At 48.0% G+C, this 26,905-nt stretch overlaps 1 protein-coding gene across 1 annotated transcript; it reads left to right on the top strand.

Annotated features, from left to right (window-relative positions):
• On the top strand, positions 1 to 26,156 carry FAM78B (family with sequence similarity 78 member B). The gene is made up of 2 exons (XM_065410065.1): positions 1 to 263; positions 25,634 to 26,156. Exons 1-2 carry the CDS (start codon positions 1 to 3, stop codon positions 26,154 to 26,156), a joined length of 786 nt encoding a protein of 261 aa, XP_065266137.1.
• The last annotated feature ends 749 nt before the right edge of the window (positions 26,157 to 26,905 follow it).

The raw sequence follows: 26,905 nt of genomic DNA, 5'->3' as shown, positions 1-26,905 counted from the left end.
ATGGGCTGCCTGCAGAGCGTCGCGTGCAAGGCGCGCGTGCGGCGCGACAACATCGTCCTGAGCGACGTGTCCGCCACCATCGAGCCGGGCGCCACTGCCATCGAGGAGAGCTCGCCCGTCGTGCTGCGCTACCGCACGCCCTACTTCCGCGCCGCCGCCCGGGGCACCATGCCGCCCATCCCGCGCCGCCACACCTGGGTGGTGGGCTGGGTGCAGGCCTGCAACCACATGGAGTTCTACAACACCTACAGCGACCTGGGCATGTAAGGGACCCCCGGTACCCCCATATCCTCTCCTGCACCCCCACATCCCGCCCTGCACCCCCCCTGCAACCACATGGAGTTCTACAACACCTACAGCGACCTGGGCATGTAAGGGACCCCCGGTACCCCCATATCCTCTCCTGCACCCCCACATCCCGCCCTGCACCCCCCCTGCAACCACATGGAGTTCTACAACACCTACAGCGACCTGGGCATGTAAGGGACCCCTGGTACCCCCATATCCTCTCCTGCACCCCCACATCCCGCCCTGCACCCCCCCTGCAACCACATGGAGTTCTACAACACCTACAGCGACCTGGGCATGTAAGGGACCCCCGGTACCCCCATATCCTCTCCTGCACCCCCACATCCCGCCCTGCACCCCCCCCTGCAACCACATGGAGTTCTACAACACCTACAGCGACCTGGGCATGTAAGGGACCCCCAGCACCCCCATATCCTCTCCTGCACCCTGACATCCCACCCTGCAACCCCCTGCACCCTGGTACCCCTACCCCCGCCCTGCACACCCCCCCCCTGCAACCGCATGGAGTTCTACAACACCTACAGTGACCTGGGCATGTATGAGACACCCCCCCCCCCAGTGCCCCTATGTCCCCCTGCACCTTGGTACCCCTACCCCCGCCCTGCAGCCCTGCCCTACACCCCCCACACACCCTGGTACTTCTACCCCTGCCCTGCACCCCCACCCTGTAACCATATGGAGTTCTACAACACTTACAGCAACCTGGGCATGTAAGGGACCCTGGCATCCCTCTGCACCGCCACATCCTACACTGCACCCCACATCTGCCTGATACCCCCCATGCATCCCTCAACCCCCAACCTGTAACATCTACAGCAACTTGGTTGTGTAAAGTCATTCCCCCGCCTCCGCCTCCATACCATCCCCTACAACACCTACAGTGACCTGGGCATGTAAAGGACTGCAGTTACCCCACCCCCTCCACCTTTGCCCTTCCAGCCCCCCCCCATTTCACTCCCCCCATCCCTTACAGCACCTATAGCGGCCTGTGCATGTACGGGACACCAACAGCCCATCTCACATCACCCCATTTCCCACTCTGCACCCCAGCACTAGAAGGGAAGCGTTCTGTCACTTTAAGAGCATGGAAGGAGAGAAAGCGCTAACCTATGAACATTGCATGGACAGTGGGAATCCCGCCAGCCATTTATTGCTGTGTGTGTGTCTGTGTGTGTGTTTTGCAGCTCAACTTGGTAGAATAGGGGTGAGCAAAACTGTTTCCCTGCCTGTTGCCTGGGAAAGCTAAGGTGGGTTCGGATTCTCTTCTGCCTGCTTGCGTGGAAGGGAGTGGTGCAGGAAGTCTTCCTGTTAATGCTGGGATTTCCAGCCTCCCCGTGAATGCAGAGTATCCGGGTGTCCCATTCTGTTTTGCTTGTAGTGTTCATTGACAAATGTCACCCTGTGGAACCAGAGAGAGCGGAAAGATCCCCACATTCCTCTGAGTGCTTTGTGGAATTGTCATTATGTGCGTGTCCTGACTGGGAGCTGGCAGGCTCTGCTAATACCCACCTAATCATTATGCTGACACCCAGTTATCATGGGGAACGACTGTAATACTAGTGTAATGTTACTAAATTGGGCATATTGCATAAAACCCTAATGAAAGAACTGTTGGAAAAGGCTTGGGGGCATTCTCTTACAGAGAATGAAGAGCCCTGTACTGGTGTCAGCAATACCCTTTAATCTTCGGGCCTTCCTAATCACAAGTGTGCGCTGCTTTATGGTGCTATTACAGTGCACAGATCCTCACCCTTCTTAATGAGCAGCCTGTTACCTATGCGACACCAAGAAAGAGATGTGGTCTTGACTGCTAGGTGTAGTTGACAGCAGCTGAGATTGCCTATGGTTTTATCCTCTGAATTTCATTGTAGGGCAGGAAGTGGATCAGGTGTTAAAGGTGTTTTGTTAGTTTTAGCTGTTAAATGAATACAAACCGTCTCGGCGCAATTCACAGCTGGTGAGGAACAATTCCTTTTTGAACGAGAGATGTGGCTTGCAAGGTTTGTCTTAAAACTTCTATGTAGTGGGCTTGTAAGGGCTCTCTGGATTAATAGATGTTAAAGCCAAACAGGGCTGTTATGATCATCGCTTGCATAACACAGGCAGAGAACTTCACCCAGTGATTCCTGAACCAAACCCATATCCAAGTCCCTGATAGCTATCTTGAATCAATCCAAAAGGTAACCAATTAAAATGAAGCCAAGGTGCCTTGTAGGTTTTGGTTCTAGTCTGCTGGGTGCTTAAATGTAATACTAGTCATGCTTCAGGAATTCGAGTCAAAGGCTATAGAAAGACTGCACCATCTAAGTGCTTTTTAAAACAGGAGGTGGACTTAGTGTTTTATCAGGAATTGTTGGCACTTATAAGAGTTATTATCGGTTGATGACTCTGCTCTAGCCGTCCTCTGGCTAGTGCGTCCTTCTCTAGATGCATCTGGGTTGTGGGAATGTAGAGGATGCTTATTATAGTAGATGAATTGTATCTTTTTAAAAAAAAAGGAATATTTGTGTTTGTGTTCTGTGTGTAACCGTCATTACAAACTTAATTTTTCCAGGCTAATAAGTGTGTGCTGATAACTTGGGAGAGAGCTGAAAAATGGAGCCATGTGCTTAGTTTGTTGTGTTGGAGTCTTGTTTTCCACAGCCTAAAAAAGGCGACGTGTCTTTTATGGACTTGTAGTATACTCCCTGCGCTGGCATCTGGGTGCATTGCATGTGAAAACGGACATGAATTTATGATTGCTGAGTATGCAATTGAGTGAATGTGGACTATGTTGCTGGGTAGAGGTCGTGCCTCGGCGTCTGAACATTGCATGCTTCATTATTAGGAACCTTGTTGTCTTATGCTGTGTACCGCGTGCTGCCGCTTATTCCTGCACAAAATGGCTGTAAAATGCTTCCCAGTAAAGTAGTGGTAGGGTTTTATGCTTGCTTTGCCCGGAGTGAAATGAGGACACGATATGTAGGGCAATAGAGAATCAGGCTTTCTGTGTGTGGCTCTACATCATAAAGACTGCTCCGAGTGCTTCCTACACAAGGAAAATGTACAGAAAAATCAAGCTGCTCCTTGAAACATGTTTTATTAAGGGACCAGTAACACTCCCCCCATCTGAGGTTCTCTGTATTTTGGGGTTTTCTGTAATGTGCATTGTGGTAGTACCCGAGGCCGTGTCTACACTGCAAACTTTGGTTGATGTAAGCTATGTCGACATAAAGCCACCACTGTTGGTATTTAGCTTGTACGCGTACATACTTGCCTCTTTGCATTGGTGCTGTGTGTACTCAGTAGGAATGCTTGTGTCAGTGCACAGTGCAGTGCACAATGGGTAGGTATACCAGTGTGCAACTTGTCATTTTCCGGCGCACTGTCTTTTGGGAAATTTTGGCACTGCATGGTGAGGCAAAAATGAGTCACGCAGCGATGACTGGGAGTGAGGGGTCAATTCCCATCATGCAACTTTCTCCATCCCATAATGCCATTCCTATCCCACAATTTTTGCGCCTTTTTAAAAAATCCTACAAACATGCACTGACAGAAGCATGGAGCCTGCACAGCTCTGCACTATTGTCATGAGTGTTTTAAATATGGGACGCATGTTCCTCTGGAATCTGCAGAGCCACAAGAAGGACTGCAGCAGAGGGGAAATGACGATTGCTGTGGGATATAGCAAAAACCAATTTAAGATTGATGGTGGTGTTCATAGAGTAGCTGCAGATTTGGAGAGCTCCTTCTGGGCCTGACAATTTAAGCAGTGACTGGTGGGATCACATCACAATGTAGGTTTGGGAGGACGAGCAGTGGCTGCAGAACTTTTGGGTGCAGAAGGTCACATTCCTGGATCTGTGTTTCGAGCTCGCCCCAGCCCTCCAGCGCAGGGACACCAGAATGAATCATTGAATCATAGAAGATTAGGGTTGGAAGAGACTTCAGGAGGTCATCTAGTCCAACCCCCTGCTCAAAGCAGGACCAACACCAACTAAATCATCCCAGACAGGGCTTTGTCAAGCCGGGCTGCGCTGACAGTTGAGAAGCAAGAGGTGATCACACTGTGGAAGCTTGCAACGCCAGATTGCTGCCAGTTAGCAGGAATTCAGTTTGGAGTTGGAAAATCCACTCTGGGGGCCGTTGTCATGCAAGTGCGCAGGGCCATTAATCGTCTCCTTCTATGCAGGACTGTGACTGTCGGCAATGTGCGGGACCATAGTGGATGGATTTGCCACAATGTGGTTCCTGAACTGCAGTGTGGCGATAGCACACATATATCTATTTTGGCACCAGTCCACTTTGGCACAAAGTACACCAACAGAAAGGGCTACTTTTCTATGGTTATGCAAGTATTGGTGGATCGCTGGAGACGCTTCACCGACTTCAAAGTTGGTTAGTCTGGGAAGGTGTATGATGCTTGTATCTTTAAGAACACAGATCTGTTTGGAAAGCTACAAGCAGGAACTTTCTTTCCTGACTGGCAGATTTATCACTGGCAGTGCTGAAATGCCAGTAGTGAACCTGGAGGACCCAGCCTCCCCCTTGCTCCTCTGGCTCATGAAGCCATACATCGACCGCCTCAACAGCACCAAGCAAAGATTCAGCTACTGGTGCTTGGTGCAAATTTGGGATTATAATACTGTTTGCTAATGCACCTGTTAACGTTGTGGTGCATGCTGTACTTTTATAATTATTGCACTGTTTGTCACTGATCCCATGAGTTCTGTACAATACCAAATAGCTGGGCACTTTCAGTAATACTAGGCATGCGGTATCATAGGTTGTGAAATAAACATGAATTACATTCTCAAAAATATATTTTTATTGTGTACCAAAACCAGTGCATAGACACTATATACAATTAAAGAACAAATACAAGAAAGACTTTGGAAATAAAGGAAAAGAACCAAACAAGGTGAAGGAACATTCATGTTCATTTCAGTCCATTTCGGCTACACATACAGGAACGATGGCTCTCACTGGTTAATGTATGTGAAGCTGGGTTGTCCTTACTGTCCCCTGGTGCAGAGTGGTAGGGGTGGGGATGCGACCCTTGATGCCATGTGAAATGTTGATGGAGGCTGTAGGGAGATGATGCAGTGGAGCTCTCCGCTGACTGCAAAGGGAGGCGAGACTGTGATTGTTGAACCTGTAGGTCCACTGGAGTCTGCAGCATCTGTGCTACTTGTGGTACTTCCCCATTATGTCCTGATGCATCTCCCTCTCCCATGGGTGGCCGGTATAATAGGTCAGGGAAGGCTGAGCCTGCCCTGGCATAGCTGTGGCCACTGGTTGCGGGTTTGGCGGAGGAAGTTTTTGCTTATTATTATGCCCCATGCAGGATCTGGGGTGGCTGAGGAGGCGGTTTGTGCTATTCAGCTTCCTGGGTTCATCAGTAATCTCCCCAGATTACTGAGTGACAGATTACCTCCTCAGCTGCCCCAGAACATGCATGGGACATATCAAAAGCTTGGGTTCTTCTCCCAGAAGAGAAGAAACCAGTGCTTTCCCCACGGGGTGGCTTGGGGTCTGGGAAGGTGCGACATGTCTGGGGGGGCCAGAGGGGGGGGTTCAGCTGGCCCGGGGCTCCTCTGGCCGCACCGGGGCGTGTGTGTGTGTGTGGGGGGGGGGGGGGCCTCAGTGCTCTGGTGGCAGGAGGGGGCTCAGGGCTCCAGCTGGCCCCTGGGCTCCTCTGGCCGGATGTGTGTGTGTGTGTGTGTGTCTCGGGGCTTCGGCTGTGGGGAGGGAGGGGGCATGCAGGCAGAAGGGATGGAGCTGGGGGCTAGCCTCCCCAAATGGGGGCTCCGCCCATGCCCTCTCCTTTTCCTGCTGGGACTCCTGGGCCTTTTTCCTGTCCGCTTCTTCCTTCTCCAGGCTGTCTGCAATGTTCATCCTCCAGGCCCTTAGCTCATGGTCTGATGCAGCCCTGGCTTGCAAGATCTCACTGAACATGTCATCCCAAGTCCTCTTCTTTCTCCTCCTCATCTGGCTCAGGTGTTCCATGGGTGCTGCAATGTCAACAGCTGCAGATAAAACACACACAGATACTATTGCCCATAGAGTCACAACGGAAACACAAGGTCAGATTCAGAACTTCCTTCCCTTGCGCCCCTAAAGTTTTAAACCAGACATGTTTATTGACACTTCTGCTTCAGGGGGCTTGTGCACAGCCCCACTCGCAGCTCCAGCCATGTTGAGCATGGCCCGCTAGGGTGGGGGTGGGGGGTGGAATAAGAAGGGAATTGTTCGGTTTCATGAAACTACAAGTATAGGGCACTGAGCACTGGCACTGTTTTCAACCAGCCCTGGTATGTCTACACTACCCGCTGGATTGGCGGGCAGCGATCAATCCAGCAGGAGTCGATTTATCGCATCTAGTCTAGACTCGATAAATCAATCCCCGAGCGCTCTCCCATCAACTCCTGTATTGCTCCGCTGCGAGAGGCGCAGGCAGAGTCGACGGGGGGGCGCAGCAGTCGACTCACCGCGGTGAAGACACCACGGTAAGTCAATCTAAGTACGTCGACTTCAGCTACATTATTCACGTAGCTGAAGTTGCGTAACTTAGATCGATTCCCCCACCCCCAGTGTAGACCAGGCCCAAGGCACAGAGAGCACAGCTGCTGCTGGCATTCTGAAGCTGCCTGGGCCCGTAGGCCGCTAGGCTGTTTACTAGAGTGGTGTCTGCTGAAATTATTGTGGAGTGGCATGGGAAAGCGTCCTACTGCCAAGGAAGAAACTAGGCTGCCATCCCAAGAAAGTTTTGGGAGAGGATTGCAGAGGACCTCCATGAAGGTTTCATCAGGATCTCTCAGGAGGAGTCAAGGGACTTCCCTCTGTACATAAACAAACTGCTCTGCACAGCCTCTCCCCCCCCCCCCCCCCCCCGCCCTACCCCATGTCTACAGGTCGTATTGCTACTTCTTACTAATACGAGTAAATTAATAAAAAGTAATTAGCTGTATCCTGCTCCGCTGGGGCTGGGCGCCATCAGTAATGGGAAATGTATTCACGCACTTTCTCGAGGCTCCTTCCCCTGCATCGGGCTCGTCCATGCTCAATTGCAGTGGAGACTCAAACAGGTCCTGGCTTGCAGCATAGCTGCCCCCTCCCTCAGTCACATGTCCACCTTCCATCTCCTTGTCCTTGCTGTTCACGGCAGGGGTGTGTGTCTCGGGGTCCTTGGAGGTGTCAGGTCTGGTCTGCGGGCTGGTGGTGGGGGTCTCTGCCATGCACGTAGCTTGTTGAAAAAGTGGCATGTTTGTGGCTCGGCCTCGGACTGACTGTTGCCTTGTGGTATGCCTGGCGTGTTTCCTTTGCTTTGCCAGAAGCTGGGACTGCATGACGGGATAGATCACTTGAAATTGCCTGTTCGGTTTGTTCCCTTGGGAGCCTCTGTTACTGGCCACAGGACACTGGGCTAGATGGTCAATCAGTCTGACCCAGTATGGCCGTTCTTATGTTCACTGCTGCCAGTCCCTGTTGTTCCCCTTTGCCTGCATCCCCTGTGCAATCTGCTCATAGAGGTCCATGATTCTTTGGCTGTTCTGTAGCTGTGCCTTCACAGCCTCTTCTCCCCACAGGCCCAGGAGATCCAATACCTCCTGTCTGCTCCAGGCCGGAGCTGGGTGTGCTCGCCAAGCTGGGCAATCCAGGAAAAGCATTGCAAAAATTCATGAGGTTTTTAAACAAGGGAGGGTGGCCTCTGGTCTCCATGACTGCTGGGCAGTGGAGCTCACAATTGTGACCAGAGCAGTCATTGTCAAGCATTGTGCGACAGCTGCTGGAGGACTTTTAGGGTCGACGCAGGTCACGCAGTGTCTACATTTGTCCTGCGTCAGCATCAGTACATGGCCGTGTTACTGTGTCGCCATGATGGGGCACTCGCATTGGCGGGAGACACACACAAATGTAGACACATGCACAACTAGGTTGACGCGAGGTGGCTTACGTCAACCTAACTTTGTAGTGTAGACCAGACCTGAGTTTGGGCGTAAACCAGAATGCAGGAGGTTCAAATATAAGGGCGCCTGCTATCTTTGGCTCACTTCGATGTGTAGCTGTATTAAAAACAAACATCAAAGTGTATGTGTTGGGGTGAAGAGGGAAGCATCTGACTATGTTATATCCATTGTTTGGGTACATAATGGGAGGCGGTGTTCTCTAGTGGATAGGACACTGCACTTAGGAAACCTGGGCTGTCTGCCACTGCTCTGCTCTGTGACCATGGACAAGTCACTCCCCTCTCTGTGCCCTGTAAAAGGGCGATTGTGACACTTGGATGCAGATTGTGGAGATTGTGAAGTGTTGTAGAGTCTATGGAGGAAAAGAGCTAGGTATTATCATCTGGAGTAATTCCTTCCTTTTCTCCACTTGGGTCATAACATTATTTTAAATATAGTATTTTGTGTGTGAATTCCCTTGTTTTCTTTTACATGTTTGTTCTGTTTTTTGATGCTACGCGTTTCACAACTCTTTCAGGGTTCTAAGCCCCCCTTTTATAAAATACAGCTTTGTTTTGTTTTTGAAGGGGGCTTACCCTGAAGGATACAGATGCAGAAGTATACAGTAATGCTATTTGCAAATGGGAGTTATAAGGAAAAAAAATCCCATGTAAGTTTAGTTCTTGATACCTAGTCTGAGTCCTCCTTACTGCAAAGTGAAACAGAGCATGTGAGTGTGGGGTAGGGTGTGTTTTGTGAAAAGCATGATTATAAAAGCCTCTCTTACTGGATCTTGTTAGCTAAGCTACTTATATGGCCCCCATTGCCCTAGATTTTGAGGCGCTAACATACTATCTTTCATCTGTCTGAGGTCTTGTCTACATGGGGAAATTTACTAGCATTATTATGCAACATAAGCAAAACTGAAAATCTGTTATTCCACATAAGAGAATCCATATGGGAAGCTATATCAGTATAATTATACTGATATAGTAATACTGGTAAGTTTTCCTGTGTAGATGAGCCCTAAAGGTTTTCTGTTGTTGCCCATCACCATAGTATTTGAGAATCTTCTATGTATAATCTATAGCAATAGCCAATTCCCTAGGGGACTTTTGGGGGCTTGTCTGAACAGAGAGTTTGCGCATGGTAAGCTGGGGCGTAAATCTGCCATGTGCCAGTTGTGCAGTAACTGGCTGTGTGGGCCCTGCTACTGCACACTAAGTGACCTACTCGTGTTTCAGAGTGAGGTAGATCAAAGTGCACTTACCTTAGACCTTTGTCCCTCCTGTGCCGCTGACACACCAGGCAGTCCAGTTCTCCCCTGATTATGGTCACTCGCTAGTTGTGGTATTTCTGCCCAGGTGATGCCACCACATTCAATATCCTCTCTCACTGTCCTCTGCCAGTTCTTCTTTGGCCTTCCTCACGTAAGATTGTAGCACTGTCTGACACCAGCTTGCCATTCCTTGCCCATCTTGTCTCACTGAGGCCAAGTACGTTCAGATGCTATTTTTTTCACGTCTCAAGTAACCTATGCCAGCTTTCCCGTACTGTACAAAGTATGTACATTCCATGCCCCTGCTCTTGTTACAGATTTGGTTGTCAGGATTCAATGTCTCAAGCTCTCAGCTTCCTTTCAACTGCCACTGAGTTCTGTCGTACTTGGGTTTTGAATTCCAGCTGCACCTATCGTCCTCCGGTTTTGGTTTAACTTAACGATTTCTGGTGCGGTAAGGTTTTACCCAAGTGGGTCGCAAACCCAACTGCAGAACCCTCCTCTCTTATCCAGCACCCGCACTGTTGCTAACCGTGGCAGAGTTAAAGTGCACTAGTGAACTTTTGGTGCACGCTAGTAGAATCCACACAGTTAGTGCGCTATAGATTTACACTCCAGCTCACCGCATTAACTATCCATCTAGACAAGCCCTTGGAGTCTCTGGCTCTGCTCCCTGTTAAGGGTAAAAACACTGCTTAGGGTTTTTTGTTTTGTTTTTAGATTTTATTAGTTTACTTTAAAAATCAAACAATCTTTAAAGTATTTATGTCCTCAGTACTGTTGTGGGGGAGGGGAACATCCCTTCATGACACCTCAGCAAGGTACTATTATCCCATTTTACAGATGGGGAGCTGAAACACAGAGAAAATGAGTCCCAAGCCAGCTTCTAACGGTTAGAAGCTGGCTTGGGACTCATTTTCTCTGTTTCAGCTTCCCATCTGTAAAATGGGATAATAGTACCTTGCTGAGGTGTCATGAAGGGATGTTCCCCTCCCCCACAACAGTACTGTGGACATAAATACTTTAAAGATTGTTTGATTTTTAAAGTAAACCTGGAACATCCTTCCTCTCCTCTCTGGAGTCTCGTTCTCATTTGGAATTGGCCCTTGGAGCACCTCAGTCATATTTTGCTTCCTAGTTTTCCCCCTGCTCTGGGGTGACAAGTTGGCTGCGCCAAGTGCAGGTACTTTTCCTGGTGCAATGACGCAGCTGTGCTGGGGATGGAGCAGAGATGCTGCCCATTCCCCGCTGTTTCAGTCCGCTCCCCATCCGTGTGCTTGGACGAAGCAGCATGGAGGCAGCTGTCTTAGGCCAAAGTCAGGAAATGCCAATGTTCCAGCAGCAGGGTGTTTTCAGCCCTGTTCCATGTTCTGTGTTTCATAGCACGCAGGGCCGTGACAAAACAAAAATATATTGAGCTGCAAACTTAACACAGGAGCCAGAACTAGGAGCTAGCCCATGCGTGTAACCCAGCTGCAATGACACTGCTGGGGGAAACTGAACTCTGCATTTCCTGATTGATCAATGGATCTATCTTAGGTGCTCGCAGAAGGAAGAATGGCCTGATGGATTGGGCATTGGCTCAGTTCCTAGCTCAGCTGCAGACTCCCTGTGTAAACCTTGGGCAAGTCACTGAATTTCTCTGTGAGTCAGTTCCTCAGCTATGAAATGGGGCTGATTTTTCTCTACCGGAATGACCGGGGTGTTGTGAGGATAAAATCCATTCATGATGGTGAGGCTCTCAGGTAGTGTGGTCGTGAGGGCCCACATGAGAACCTAGATAGACAGATGGCCCTGTGACAGGCTGATCAAGTATTCTGAGGGGCTTTCTGGGTTTTTTTCATGCTTTTTGGATGCTTTCTTTTTCTTGTCTTCCCTCAGGGTTTATTTTATGGGTTGGGTGATTATAGCCCATAAACACAGCTGGGAACCAGATAGTGCTATCAAGGGCCTCTAATGACTGTAACAGGTTAGACTATTAAGTCAATGGGGAATTGTATAATGAGGAGAACAGGGTGTCAGCAGGTATTTCCTGGGACTGGGGCAGTCCATGTGCTAATGCTGCCAAATCCTGGGATGTGTGTTGGTTGCTTGGTTTGGCCCTTTTCTTCCTGCCCTTTCCCAACCTGGATCAGTAAAAAAAAAAAAAAAAAACTTTCATCTTTATCTGCCAGCAGCCCCAGTATTATAAGCCAACCCACCCATTTAGCATCTTTGTCGTATGGTGCCAGGGTGGGATGTGGCTTAGATGCTAAACAGAAATAAAACAACCCAGGAAACCCCCTGGGCCAGCCTCTCAAGGTACTTGACCCCCTGTCAGAGGCCTCCATTACCATGTAACTGAGCCTTTCTCACAGCACCCTGTGCGGTATAGCCATGCTGTTACCCCATTGTACAGCTGGGGAACTGAAGCACAGAGTGGTCAAGTGGCAGAGCAGGTAATTGAAACCAGGCTGCAGAGTCTCAGGTGGATGCCCAGTGCTTAATGTGCCTGGGCTGAGCCCTGGTGCCCAGTTGCTTGAGCCCTGGCACCTCTTCCATTATAGATTAAGCACTGTGGGCGCCCTAAGCACTGCTCCCGATTAACAGTGCAGCTTAAAGCTGCACTGACGCAGCCTGTTTTGCGTTTAATTTCCTAGATTTAGTTGAAGGGCAAACAGAAAATCTGTTGCTGATTTAAGAGCTTTGCTGTTGGAGTTGGGATTGCCTCAGGCTGACCAGCGTGCGCTCTGCTGGCTTTGCAGCGTGTCTCAGGGCCTGATCCAGCCCCCGGGGAGTCAATGGAAAGGAGCCCGTTACCTTCGCCAGGAGCTGGGTCAGGCCCAGGTGTGCCCCTGTAGACTGAAGGGGATGCTCTCTTGTGCAGTGCCAATGTGTAGTAGCACATGCTTGTTAAATGAAAGTCAGACCAGGCCAAGCTCGGGCTATGACTTGGCCCAGCCTTTTTGTGCTGTGGCCCTGCCTTAAAAGCATGGGCAGAGGGGAATTAGTTCCACGCCTCTGTAACAAAAAACGCCAGACACCATTCTGCTCACACTGGGAAAACCCTCACCTCTGAGCAGGGTCCCAGCGTAGAACAGGGATGGCTCCACGGGGGGCTGTGAGCCTGTGAAAACTGGGGGAAATGAGGGTCGGCTAGAAAGGAAACCATTTTGTAACCTTAACTCTTGCGGTCATGATGGCTGTAGTATTGTTGGCAGCGTGGCTGCCATGGTCCTTGGGGGATGGTCAGGTGACCCTTTCCTTTTCTGGCTTGCTGTGATACATGTGTGCTAGCTGCTTCTGCAGACACTGTCCCTGCCACAAAGAGTTTACAGTGAAAAAGGCAGGGGAGGGGCACGGGTCTCAGGAGGAAAACCAGGTGGTCAGGGGATTAAGGGCACAAGGCTTGATAACTCCAGTGCTATTTGGTTTTGATGTAAGCCCGGCCCCTTTTCCACAGTAGGCGATGCTGCAAAGGCAGGTTTTAGGAGCAATTAGAATGAGTTAGGGCGTGATGACTAGTGCATAGAAGGTCACCCAAAGCAAAGGGACAGCACGGAGGCCAGTGGGGTCTGGAATCTGGTGTTCTTAGGAGGCCAGGGAGTAGGGTGACCAGATGTCCCGATTTTATAGGGACAGTCCTGATATTCGGGAATTTTTCTTATATGGGCACATATTACCCCCCACACACTGTCCTGATTTTCCATACTTGCTGTCTGGTCACCCTACCAGGGAGAGAGACCAGGCCAGACATGTGGGCAGGGGCTGCGCTGTGCAGGGGCTTGAAGGTGAGGCGTTGTCCAGAGTTGATGGGCGGCGGAAAGGGGAGCCAGTGGTGGGGAAGGAAGCTGGCTTGGCAGCAGGGTTTCGTACAGGGCTGTGAGGGACAAGGTCACTGGCGCGAAGATGCGAGAGGAACAGGCCGCACTGGTGAAGGCGGGAGAGCAGCAGGGCAGAGATGAACGATTTGGCACTGGGATGGAGAGGAGAGGTTGAATTTGAGGGTGGTGGGAAGGCATTGGAGGCAGGATGTGGTTCCATCATGCGTGTGGGAGCAGAGAACAGTCCCCCTGCAGCTGTGGGGCTGGATGCTGACTGGAGGCGTTCTACAGGATGGAGCAGAAGGAAAGCAGTGCAGAGGGCCTGTGCGGGGAAAACAGGAGTTTGGTTTAAGTTGTGATAAGTGTGAGATGGGAGCCGGGTCTGACTGACAGGGAATCTGCTATGAGATGTACTGCAACTGGCATCCCCCAGGGTCCAGCTTCCTATGTGTGCAGTGTCCTGTGATCTATCTATGCTGGAGCTCAGTGCCCCGCAGGGGTGGCAGTACCCCGGTGAGCATCCCCCACTAGACCCTTCCTGGCTAAGGGGGAGAAGGTGGCAGGCAGGGCGCAAGGTGACCTTGTTTTAGAAATCGCAGACATACAGTTGGGGCAGCGTTTTTTATAGGTTCATGGGACCCTAAAGTGCTCAGCATTCTGGTTCCATGCTTTGATGCCGAACAGCAGAGTTGATCAGAGAGCAACTGAGCTCTGCCTTCCCCCTGTACACCTCTGGCCCTCACTCTCCTCCTCTCTCTGCTTCTGATGGCCGTCCCTTCCTCTCTAAGTTCCCCCAAGCGGGGTCTTGCACTGACTAGACAGGGTCATTGACTCACTGCACTTCTCCTGCAATGACATGTCATGTTAAGCTTGCGCCTTGTCTCATATGTGCTTCCTCGGGACCTGATTTGAAGCCCACTGAAGTCGGAAGTCTTTCCAGCTCCGTGTGAGGACAGCACCATAGGGGTGCACTGAACACTGTAAGTGGGCTGGCAATATGTCTGCAACAAACGCTTGGCAGTTATAAAATACCCGATTACTGAGTAATCGTCTCTTCCTCTGCTTACAGAGCTGCAGATGTCATGAGCCCGATGTTATTTAGCCCCTTTAAAAGTAATACTGCCATGGCTTTGACCCTTGCTGACCTCTCCTGGCCTTTGGTAAATTATGTGGGTGATGTGTGGTTCTGTGTGTGGGGAGGAGGGGCATAGAAACCAAGCAGCAAGGTCACCAGGTTTTAGTATTCGTGACCTCAGTGACTGAATATGTAGCATGGTGCAGGACCATTGCTGGCTTCGGAGAGACAAGTTCTGTCTTCTTGGTCATGAGAATGCAGCTGAGTTATGCATCGCCATGTCTTCCATATGCCCTTGTGCTGTATTCCCCGGTAACTCAGTGCTCAGGTCACCACTGAATTCCTGCAGGAGAGAGAGAGAAGTCGATCCCAGTGATATTCCTGTCAGGGGGTGTGCGAGGTGCATAATGCTGGGCTTGCAAGCATACCTGATCTGCTGCCCCCACACAAATTTCCCACAAAATGCACTAAACAAACACACAGGGAATCACCAAATGAAGCCAGAGGAATCTTGCAAGCAGACTTTAAAAGTGCCAGGTGCCCTCTCCTTCCCATTAAAACCTGCCTCCGAGGCCTCTCCAGAGCGGAACAGATGGTAACCCCAGGAGGAAATGCTAGCAGCACCTCCCCCTGTAACCAGCTCTAGTTATGAGAGCTGCTCTGATTATATATACATGAGAGAGACAGCGACTGCAGATCAGTGCCCAACACAGCTAGGTTTGTCCTCAGATTCACCCCTGTTATTAACCAGCTGTCTTTCGGATATCGGCATATGTGAAAACGAGGAATGTTTCCCTGTGGGGATTGTTTGGAATGGTGGGGTGCTGTGCCACAGGTTAGGGGGCTGTTCCCCTGCCTTCACTATTTAAGATTCCCCTTCTCCCACCCCAACCAGGCAGGGGCACTTGGGAGCGATTGGGGGATTTCAGAGTTTATAACAACCCAGCAGGAAATGCTGGCCATCAGCAGAAGGGAAGTGTTTGTGTGGGGATGTGACTAGAACAGGCTTGGCAGGAGACTCCCCACCCTCCCATGTCTGTCCAGGCCTCAGGAGAGGGAGGTGAGCTAGGCTCAGTCTTGCATTATCAACCCTTTGCCTTTATTTCCCTTCTTGGCCACTGGTTTGAATCCAGCTCAGGTCGGCTAGTAGAGCTCGAATCTGTACCACCTTCCAGCACTTGGGTGCGAATAAAATCCTGTTTTAAAACCCCACCGTATGTTAAGAGAACAGTTCTTGAAGTTACAAAGTCCAGCACTCGGAAGTTAGGCAGAACCTGTGCCACCTTAATTCGCCCCTTGTGCATATGCATTATGAGTCTCTAATTACATGCTCACGTGCTGTTTTTCCCCATAGGACCCTGGCTCATTCAGTGCAAAGATGGACGGTGCTCAGGGAATGAGGCGGCTGTACAATATTTCTTTTTATCCTCATTATTCAATGTGATGCTCCAGGCCTTCCTTAGTGCACATTGTCCAAACTGCTCTAAATTCAAAATTATTAATTTCCTCATGGCCTTTTCTGTAGTGCTGTAGTATCGGAGCCTCACAAACAGAACCAAATTTATCTTCACAACATAGCAGAGTATTATCTCCAGGTTACAAATGGGGAACTGAGGTACAAAGAGATGTGGGACAAAATTTGCAGAAGCCTCCACTGCGTTTGGACTGGGTGCCCAATGTGGCTAGCTAAGGCCTGAGTTTTTGGAAGTGCTGAGCACTTGCAACTTCTATTGGGGCAGACCCTCCGTTGCTGTGAATATCTTAGCTTCATGGGGGTAGGACAGCCTGCATTAGCTGAGCTCCATAGAGCCAGGACCGTTTACATGAGCTGAGGGTCTGCCCCATTGACTTGAATTCCATTTGTCCACACTCAGCACTTCCGAAAATCAGGCTTGAGTTTAGTGCTCAGAAAATGAGCAACAGGTTAGATCAAGTAGTGACCATCATTGAAAATTTTGGTCTGAGTGACTTGCCCAGCATCCTATAGGAAATTTGTGGCAGAGGCAGGGATAGAACCCAGCTTCCCCGGGTGACAGTTAATTGCCATAACAATCCGTTCTCTTCCTGTACTTACCTGCCTCTCACTTTCTAGGTTCTGCAGCAAATGAGGCAGGGGTCCTACAAACAACAGCTTTATTCACTACACCACCCTGTTCCTCCCAAGAGGACATCCATCCTGTGCACTGAATAAGGCAGAGGTCCTGTGGAAACACTTGCATGTCTTTGTGTAATTAATGACTGTATCTTAATGCATACTCACAAGGGGGCTGAATTAAGCTTGTCCGGGCAACCTTGATTTGAGGGATTGGGGCCAGAGTGATTTGCCCAAGGTCCTAGTTGAGTGCTTTGACCACAAGACTACCTTCCTCTTGACAAGAAAAGATTTTTCAATGGAGGTGGATATAGACAGTGCCTACACTTTCGTTATGCAGATTTGCAGGGAACGCCCCCTTGTAAGTGGCATGTAAAGGGTGCTGTCTCTCCCTGTCCCCCTCCCCACCGTCCTTTGGGGAGTAGGAGCTGCTGGTGCAGACACAGTTGCTGCAGTGCACTGGAGTGAATCCTGTCCTGCTGAGTAATCGCTCTGGCCATGTTTAAACAATTGCTCTGCAACTGGGAAATGTGCTGAACTTGCCCTGCGCTGGTAGGAGGATTTCTCTGCCATACAATGAGGTCATCAATCCTTTCTGAAAAGATTTCCCTCCTCCCCCGAAGGTCTGTAAAGAGCTAAAAACTCATTCGTTGGACGCTGTGAAAACAGGCATGGATTGGCGTTGATTTCTTTGCAGTTACGACTTGATTCAGATTTGATTCTTGCAGCATGCATTGCATGTGCAGTGTGATGGCACTTCCTGAAATACATTGATTTCTGATCAGGGTGTGAGATCAATGGTGACTAGGGAGTTAGTTAATGATGGTGTGATCTGGTGAGTGACAAGTGTGAGCGTGCATGAGTGAGTGTGCACATGCGCAACAGTGCATGGACTGCTCACTTGTCACCTCTGGAGATGTGGGTTCAGATCCAAACTCAAGGTGCAGTTGAAATTGTGTGCACAGGGGTCTTGTGCGAGCAGTGGCATTATAGTACAGGACTAAGATGACTGGGCAGAGTGTGCGTCATGGGAGTAGGGACGGGGAGCTGATCTCTTTGTTTTGTGAGATTTAGGATAACCCTAAATAAAAGCCATCCCTGAAGAGGTGCTTCCTTTGCTGATTTGTCTTTCAAGCAACAATGCAGACTGCCCCACGGGAGCGGTGACTCCAGGGATGGTTTCTCAGACTGTCATTAGCAGCAGCTCCGGGTGTGATACTGACAGTGAGTTCTGGCTGAATTGATGGCTTGCCTGTGGAAAGCAGCCTCTCTTGTTATCTCACAGGCTAGAACAGACTGGCTCCCTCTCTTGTTATCTCACAGGCTAGAACAGACTGGCTCCCTCTTTCTATTCCCCTCCTTTGCACCAAGGACCAAAGCCTGCCCTGCCACTACAAGAAATTCCATGTGGTGGAGAGGAGGCGCCTACGGAAGCAGATGCTGCTTCAGTGGGGCAAGAATCAGGGCAATTGCATTTGGCTCTGGGGATTAGCATGAAGACAAAACAAAGACAAACACACACAAAGGGGGAGAGGAAAGAACAGCAAAGATAGAAAATGCAGCTGCTGTCTCTGGTGTTAACTTTCACTTGCAACCTCACTGCTGGAGAAACCCAGGCCCAGCACATGGTCTGATCAGCAATGCCGAGACCTGGCAAACTCGTACCAGCATCGGGCTGTTTAGACATTGCATTTAGCTGCTCTTTCTGGTCACAGGCTCACAGCAGGGCTGCAAAGTATACAGTCTTGACTGGCTAAGCCAGATTCTTATTAGACATTAGAAAGACATTCAAAGTAAGAAAGATAGGGAAGAGAAGAATTAATGTGGCGAAGGAAAAGGACACACTTGGGGAGTAGGGGGTGATATTCGGGATTTAGCCAGAGCCAGTGGAGGTGGCAATGTCACCTGGATCCCTTCTCTCTGGCCTGGTCTGGTCAGGACACCTTTCAGGATTAACATGAAGAAGGTCCAGGGTCCCAGGAGAAGGTGGCAATCATGATAACGAATCTCGTTCTGTCCCCTTTTTTCAGCTTCTAGCCAGTGTTGCAGGGACAGCTTCTCCCCTCCCCCTGCCAAGTCTCTCTTTTGAGGACCCCCAAAGGGCAGTGATGGGTGGAATAGCCTGTCCTCTCATTATTTTGTCCACCAATTAGGCCTAGTTTCCAACATACCAACTTCGGTTCACTGATTTCTGGTTCCACACTTTTCTTGTTTACAAAGCGTGATCTTAGCACAGCCCTTGAGTTAGATCAGTAGGCCTTTCTGTTTGGGCTAATTCAGTCTGTCTTTTTTGCACCTTTTCCCATCAGCATTTGTTGTTATAGGTTGTTGTGACATTTGATGAACTTTCACTTACCCTAAGTGTGAGCTCAACTGTAAAAAGTAATTTTGTAGGCCTACTTATTACAACAGAGCACAAGCTACGTAGCCTATCAAAAAGAAGGTGAAGAGGTGACTTGATTAAGGTTAGACCTACATAGGAAGAGGCCAACTTGTAACAAGATGCAGGGTCTGGAATCTGATGTTCGGAAAAATTCAAAATTCATGTTTAGCACGTCTGGAACAGCTTACCAAGGGAGGTGGGAAATGGGTCACTACTTGGAGACTTGACATTGAATTTAGATGCCATTCTAAACAATGAGCTCTAGTTCAGCCCTAAGTTATTAGCTTACTAGAGCCCCGCTCACAGGTTACGTACTGCAGGGACTGCTGGTTAACATTCTGTGGCCTGTGCTATGCAGGAGGTCAGACGAGATGATCACAGTGGTTCCTCCTAGCCTGAAATTCTGTGCATCTCTGCCATTTGAATGGATGGAAGTAAAACCTTGGAGGGTCTGGAGTGCCTGCCCCGAGGAAAACAAAGTGTGTAATCTGGTGCCTTTCACAGGTTTTGTTTGTTTATTTTTAAAGTGCCAAATTTTGTAAAAAGTCACCTTTGTCTAAAATGCCAGAAAAGAAGCAAGATGTAAAAGTATTTTGCTCTTGAATTCTGGCTCAGCAGTTGGAGGAAGTGCCTGCCTGGTGCGCTCTGCAGGCTTGGATCCTGGGTTGTTCACTGGCACCACGTTTGGGTGTGGCATGGTGGGCTCTGTGCCATTGAGCTGTGCGATGAAAAAGCACAACTCAAGAGGAAAGGGAAGAGCAGCTTTGTGTCTCTGAAGTGCTGCCTGCCTGCTGCTGCCTTAGGGAGTGAATGCGTGACCCAAATCCTTGCATTCAATTAGCAGGTCAGAGTATTTTTTGCACTGACTTGTGAGTGTGTGGGAATGTCAGAGAGAATTGATTTTATCCACATCTCAGGAAAATGTAACCCAGCTGTCACTTGCCAGGAGATGCAGTTGTAGGCAGCTGTTGGCCTCACAACTGTTACAGGCAAGAGCTCTGAATTAACAAGAGACTTCAACAAAAGCCAAGTGCACTTGTATTTTTATCCTCTTCTGACCCCCTTTCCCTTTCTTGGTACCCTGCATTGATAATGCTAACCTTTCAGAGCAAAGATCCTTCAGTGTCCAGCATGCTTACCTGATCTAAGACAGGACAGTAACAAAATGATGGATAGCTGTGTTTTATTGCCTAGTGCAGGGCACAGCTTTAAAAAGTCAGAATAAATGAATTCAGTAAACTAAAAGAGGAAACATTTTTCTATTTCTGGCAACTTCAGAAGGAGGATGAGAGATCCGGTTCTTGGTCTTGTTATGGGGCATTTTGCAAAATCTAAACTGTCCTTAACTCCAGCAAGATCTGATCTGGACTGTTCTCCCAGGATGCTTTGCAGGGATTTGGTTCTCATGACTATTCAAGTACAGTAGTACAATAAAAATATTCCCTACCCAGCCCCAGAACTCTGGCAACTGCTTCCCGGATTATGCTGTCAATGGAGTGGATGAGCGGCAACTCTGGCAGGTAGAAAGGGCCACTTTCCCCAGAAGAGAGCTGATGACGGAGAGCATGACCTAATGGACTCAGAAGTAAAATTTGCCCCAACCAGTTAGACTGCAGTCAAATTAATTTACAGGTGTGTTGGCAAAGCAAAGGCCTCCGTCCACAATGATTCTGAATCTGCAAAGAAACCAAGAATTTGAACTTGTTCTTGGAGGAGGCACTTGATTGCTCCCTGCAGTGGGGAAATGGCTCCCGAGCTGAAGGACCTTTCTTCTCTTTGCGCTCATGTTAGTGCATAGGTGTGACGTTATTGACATGAACTGTGACCATATAGATCATTGTTGCAACCAAGGTCCTCTAGTTGCACCAAATCTTGTACAAAGGAGGTCAAGTAAGGAGTCTATGAAAAGGTTGTAATTTGCTGGTTATGGTTATGCTGTCTGTATGTGTGTATGATTTTTGTATTTGAAGTTATGAATATTGGCTATGTACTTGTATCTCAATGTGTTTGATTCTAAGTAGCATCAGTGAAGCATTTGGTCAGCTTCTTGAGAAAGAACTATTCTGAGTAAGTGCCCAATCAAGAAACACTTAACTGACAATGGACCCTGGAAGACTCCAATCCACATCTGAGGAGCCTTCCTGGGAACGTTCAAGCTTGCATGTAAGCAATGGCTGCCTCCTGCAAACTGAGTCATGCATGGACATGTAACTTGCACATGTGACTCCAAACTCCATCTTGCTGCTGTGATTTTCCACTGTAAGAACAATGGGGTTTCCTTCCACATGGCAGAGGATATAAAAGGCCCTGGAAACCCCTCCATTTTGTCTTCAATCCTGCTTCTGACCTCTGGAGGAACTGTGCTTGAAACTGAAGCTCTGAACAAAGGACTGAACGACCCATCCAAGCTGGGATGTTTGTACCCCAGAGACTTGATTGGTTTAAATCAGCAGTAATCTCGTCAAGCCTGAAACAAGCCCTGAACTAAGACATTTGCAATTGTTGTATGTATTTGATTCCATTTAACCAATTTTAACTCTCATCTATATCTTTCTTTTTATGAATAAACCTTTAGATTTTACATTATAAAGGATTGGCAGCAGCATGATTTGTGGGTAAGATCTGACTGGTATATTGACCTGGGTCTGGGGCTTGGTCCTTTGGGATCGGGAGAACCTTTTTTCTTTTACCTGGGTATTGGTTTTCATAATCATTTATCCCCATAAGGAGTGGCTCTGGTGGTGATATTGGGAAACTGGAGTGTCTGAGGGAATTGCTTGTATGACTTCTGGTTAGCCAGTGGGGTAAAACCAAAGTCCTCTCTGTTTGGCTGGTTTGGTGTGCATTAGTAGTGAAGGATCCCCAGCCTTGGGCGGTGACTGCCCTACTTGTCCTGAATTAATACTCTCAGTAGTGTCCTGCCAAAGGCCACTTTGTTACAATAGGGAAGGAGGTTCTTGTGGCTAAGGCAAAAAACTGGACTCCAGGAAATAGCTTTGCTGTTGGCTTGTTGTGTGGCCTTGGGTCACTTATCTTATCACTTGGGTTATGATCACTTAGGTTGAGGTTTTCAAAGCCCACTAGGGCAGGGGTTCTCAAACTGGGGGTCGGGACCCTTCAGTGGGTCGCCAGGTTATTACATGGGGGGTCACGAGCTGTCAGCCTCCATCCCAAACCCCGCTTTGCCTCCAGCATTTATAATGGTGTTAAATATATAAACAAGTGTTTTTAATTTATAATGGGGGGGTCGCACTCAGAGGTTTACTATGTGAAAGGGGTCACCAGTACAATAGTTTGAGAAACACTGCACTAGGGGATTTAGCCACACAGTTCCTATTACCATTAAATTAATGGAAGTAAATGGTAAGGGGGATGTAATGCAATGCCAGACTAACCTGATTTGCTTCTTTGAAAAATAACTCTTTTTTAGATAGGGGAAGTGCGGTAGATCCAATATACGTGGACTTCAGTAAAGCATTTGACACTTTACCACACTGGAAATTACTAGTTAAGTTAGGGGGGATGGGGATCAGTACAGAATTGTTAAGTGGCTAAGGAACTGGCTAAAGGGGAGAAGACAATGGGTTGTGTTGACGGGTGAATTATCAGACTGGAGGGAGGTTACTAGTGAAGTTTGCCAGAAAAAGTAAGAGTGCGTTAATGAAATTTGCTGATGGTACACAATTGGGAGGCCTTGTCAATACAGAGTAGTATTGTACAGGAAGATCTGGTTGATCTCGAAGACTGGAATGACAGAAATGGGATGAAAATTCAGTAGTTCAAAGTGCAAGGTCATGCACTGAGGGTCTAATAATAAGAATTTCTGCTACAAGCTGGGGCTCATCAGTTGGAAGCAACAGAGGAGAGAGACCTGGGTGTGTGGGTCGATCACTGGGCTATTAGCCACCGATATGATGTGGCTGTGAAAAAGGCCAGTGACATCCTAGGCTGTATCAGGCGAAGCATTTCCAGTAGAGAGAGAGAGGTGTTCATGCCATTGAACAAAGCATTGGTAAGACCTCATTTGAAGTACCTTGTACAGTTGTGATCACCCGTGTTCTAGAAAGACGAATTCAGACTGGAACCGGTGCAGAGAAGAGCTACTAAGATGATCAGGGGAATGGAGGGCCTGTCTTATGGGAGGAACTGGAAGAGCCTGGCTTGTTCAGTCTAGCAAACAGAAGGCTGAGAGGCGATCTGATTGCTCTATGTAAATACATCAGGGGGTAAATACCAGGGAGGGTGAAGAGCTATTTAAGCTAAAGGACAATACTGGCACAACTACAAATGGGTATAAACCGGCCATGAACGAATTCAGACTGGAAATGAGAAGGTGTCTAACCACCAGAGGGTGAGGTTCTGGAGCAGCCTCCCAATCAGAGTTGTGGGCAAAGCACTTAATTAGTTTTAGGAGATAGCGGAACAGATTTTTCATTGTGATTGTATGACAGGGCTGGTTGTGGTGGTAGGGGGCAAGGCTCAGAAGCCCTGGGGCTCATTTCCAGTATATGTCTTATATTTCTGAAGAGCATGATTCAGGGTTTCAGCTGCCTACCTGTAGGGGTTAGGAAGGGATTCTCTCCCCCCTCCCCTCCCCCAGTGTATTCAGGGGTGGGATTTTTTGTTTATCATCTTCCTCTGAACCATCAGGGCTGCTGTGGCCAGAGATGGGACACTGGGCAGGGCCAGGGCTCTGAGGTGGCTCCGAGCATTCTCTGTCTCAGGTGCTTGGCTGGATGTTTCTTTCTCACGTGTTCAGGGTCTAACTGATCACCACGTGTGGGGTTGGGAAGGAATTTCCCCCTAGGTCAGATTGGCAGCAACCTGGGGTGTTTCACCTTCCTCTGCAGCATGTGGGTCGCCTGCCAGGATTATCTGGGTCTATCTCACTTCCTCATTTCCCTGCTGTTGCGGGGGCCTCAGGTCCTGGTGCACCTCGGTCCCTCCTGTTCTGTGCCTGTGGCACATAATACTCCAGTCTCCTGTGGACTGTAATACTTTGGTCTATTTTGATTGTTGGGTTTAGCGTGCGGTGCTGGGTGAGGATGGATGGCCTGTGATATGCTGGAGGTCAGACTAGGTCTGTGGTTCTCAGCCTGTTTACCATTGTGGGTCACATATGAAGCTATCTGTGTTATGCGGGCTGCATCCACACAATGTATATGTACGACCTGTATGGCCCTGAGGATGGGCCACAGCTGTGTGCTGATTGGGCCACAGGTTGAAAACCACTGGACTAGGTGATCTGATGGCTCCTTCTGGCCTTGAAATCTGTGACGAACATGAATATTTGTGTGGCTAAATCTCACTAGTCGGCCTTGAAAACCTGAGCCTGACCTGCTCTGTCACCAGTGTGCTGTGAGGAATTGGTCATTCATTTGAAAAGCAGGGTGGGATTTTGTGATCAAGATGCTGGATAAGTACTAGTTGAGATCTGACTGGGTTGTTCAGCTTGTCCTATGTTACCTAGAGTGTGCTGAGCAATTTTGATGATGCAGCAATGACTCATTCAGCAGGATTGCAAGTACGAAATTGTTATCCTCTTATCTGTTTTCTTCTTCTTCTCTCTCCAGCCAAACATTTCATCCTGTGAGTGTTAGTGCGGAGCTTCTTGTCTTTAATAATGCCCTGTAGACCAGGGTGGATAAAAAATAATGGCTTTTTAAAAAATGGATTTTTTAATTTAAATTAAATACAAGTTTATTTTTAGAAATCTTATGTGAAATTATGACAGCATGTGTTAAGGTCTAAATTTAATCGATTACAATCATATAAATTACATTTAAAAACATAAGCAGTATATGTTTACTGCCAAAGTTTTCAAGAAAGTCAAATCACTGAACAGATAGAAATCACGGGCTAAGCACCTGCAACCAGAAAAGTAGCGTTTTCTGCAGGTGCAGAGAGAATGTTTCCTTCATTTCAGTGTATTTAACTAGTTTAGTTCAATGATTAGTTCATGCAGAGTTAAAAACCAGTAGGAAGATGAAAAAGCAGGAAAGCTTGTTTTCCTCTTCCAATCTATTAATAAAAACTAGGTCTGAGAGGATGAGATCTGTCGGAATTTGATACCTTGAAGGACACAGTGATAGGAAACAATCAATTTCATTTACTAACTACAAATAATACTTCCTTGCATTAATAAATCAGTTCTAAATGCAAACCTTGTTTTGATAAACTCTTTTTCTTGTATATCCAGCACATTTAAGGTAGATTTATTTAACTAATTAAAAAAATGTAAATGCTATGGGTTTTTTGCATTTTTAATTGCATTCAAATTCCCATCTAAACAGAATTTGACACTAAGCACAAGTAAAAATTAATCATCTGGTAAATAAGAAATGCATTATCCACCATTTTCTAACATCATGAAAATGTAAAAAATAATCTGTATAAATGTAATTTAAGCTGTGTAATTGCTTAAATAAATGTGTATAGACACCGTGTATCTTCTTGGTTCATAAAAAAAGCACTAAATTTTGCATAAAGGGTATATTTAGTTGCAACTCAACGTGTTTTAATGGTTGTCAACCAGTGAGAATCAACCTTTTTTTAGGAAAATAACTAAAAAGTACAAATGCAAAACATAATTAAAATGGAGGAAAATCAAGGTTTCCTGTTTGCTGATTTAAATCATGATTAAAATCAGTGATTTTAAAATGCTTTGATTTAAATCAGCCCACCCTGCTGTAGACTACAGAACTACCCAGTAGTTATTGCTGCAGCTTCATTTATAACCTGGTTCTTTCGTTTTCATTCCCTAGGTCCAGCTGGGAACTTCCTGACTTGCGAGAAGGGAGAGTAAAAGCCATCAGTGACTCTGATGGTGTGAGCTACCCCTGGTATGGGAACACCACGGAAACGGTGACCTTGGTTGGGCCCACTAACAAGGTCTCCCGGTTCTCAGTCAGTATGAATGACAATTTTTACCCCAGCGTGACATGGGCTGTCCCTGTGAGTGACAGCAATGTACCACTGCTGACCAGGATTAAGAGGGATCAGAGCTTTACCACGTGGCTAGTAGCCATGAATATGACCACCAAGGAGAAGATCATCCTGCAGACTATAAAGTGGAGGATGCGTGTGGACATTGAAGTGGATCCCCTGCAGCTCCTGGGGCAGCGAGCACGACTAGTGGGAAGGACTCATCAGGAGCAGCCCCGGATTCTGAGCCGAATGGAACCCATCCCGCCAAACGCACTAGTGAAACCCAATGCCAACGATGCCCAAGTCCTCATGTGGAGACCTAAACGAGGCCAGCCTTTGATAGTGATACCTCCCAAGTAGATGGTGTGTGGGCGTGCATGCATGAGGACGTCATTGCTGTTGGTATGGTGCAAATGAACTGGATTTCTGAGCCAAAGCAGACCTCTGGTGAATGGAAACAGAGTTCCTCCTTATTCAGAAAGAATATGGTACTTGGGAGTGGCCAAAGCTATGTCACAAAAGAGGAATTGCACAGCTGGTGGACTTCCGATGACATACCTGGGGGATTCTGTACTTCCAGGGTATTTTGGCTGGAAGAGGCTTTCTTATCTGAATAACTCATATTCCCTTGCCATAACATGCAAGGAATGAGAATATGATTAAACAGTGCCTGTGGCAAATGCTGCTTCCCAACCAATTAGATGTAGAAATGGAGACCATGCACACCAGACGTTCATGGTCTTCCAGTTCGATCCTACTGTCTGACCGATGGGGCGGGGTGTTACCACGTTTTTATACCTATGCAGTTTTGATTGATAATCAAATGATCACCTTGCTCATTGGAACTAAAAGAATGTTTACAAAGGGGGGGGGGGGGGAATAACAACCCATGCCATCTGTTCCACTTAGCTACAGACAAGCTCTGAGTCCACAGGGAACTGTCCAAGGTGCTGAACTGAAGAACAATGTGAACTACCTTCCTCTTCCCAAGAATAATTTCTTCAAACAGATTGAATTAGGAAATTTTGCATGCATCTCAGTGTGTTTCGAGTAGTTGTGAATGTAGGAGCTGCCATAGGTCTTTCCATCCTTTGAGTGAAATCCAAGGG

Source organism: Emys orbicularis, chromosome 8 (genome assembly GCF_028017835.1).
Source record: "Emys orbicularis isolate rEmyOrb1 chromosome 8, rEmyOrb1.hap1, whole genome shotgun sequence".
In the NCBI taxonomy this organism is placed as follows: domain Eukaryota; kingdom Metazoa; phylum Chordata; order Testudines; family Emydidae; genus Emys; species Emys orbicularis.
The sequence above is the reverse complement of the archived record's forward strand: the minus strand, read 5'-3'. Positions and strand labels throughout refer to the sequence as shown.

Bases quoted from the DNA above. Each gene is read 5' to 3' on its own strand.
- FAM78B (XM_065410065.1), top strand. From the start codon at position 1: ATGGGCTGCCTGCAGAGCGTCGCGTGCAAGGCGCGCGTGCGGCGCGAC. The intron at 264-25,633 runs GTAAGGGACCCC...TTCATTCCCTAG, and splicing joins ACCTACAGCGACCTGGGCAT to GTCCAGCTGGGAACTTCCTG.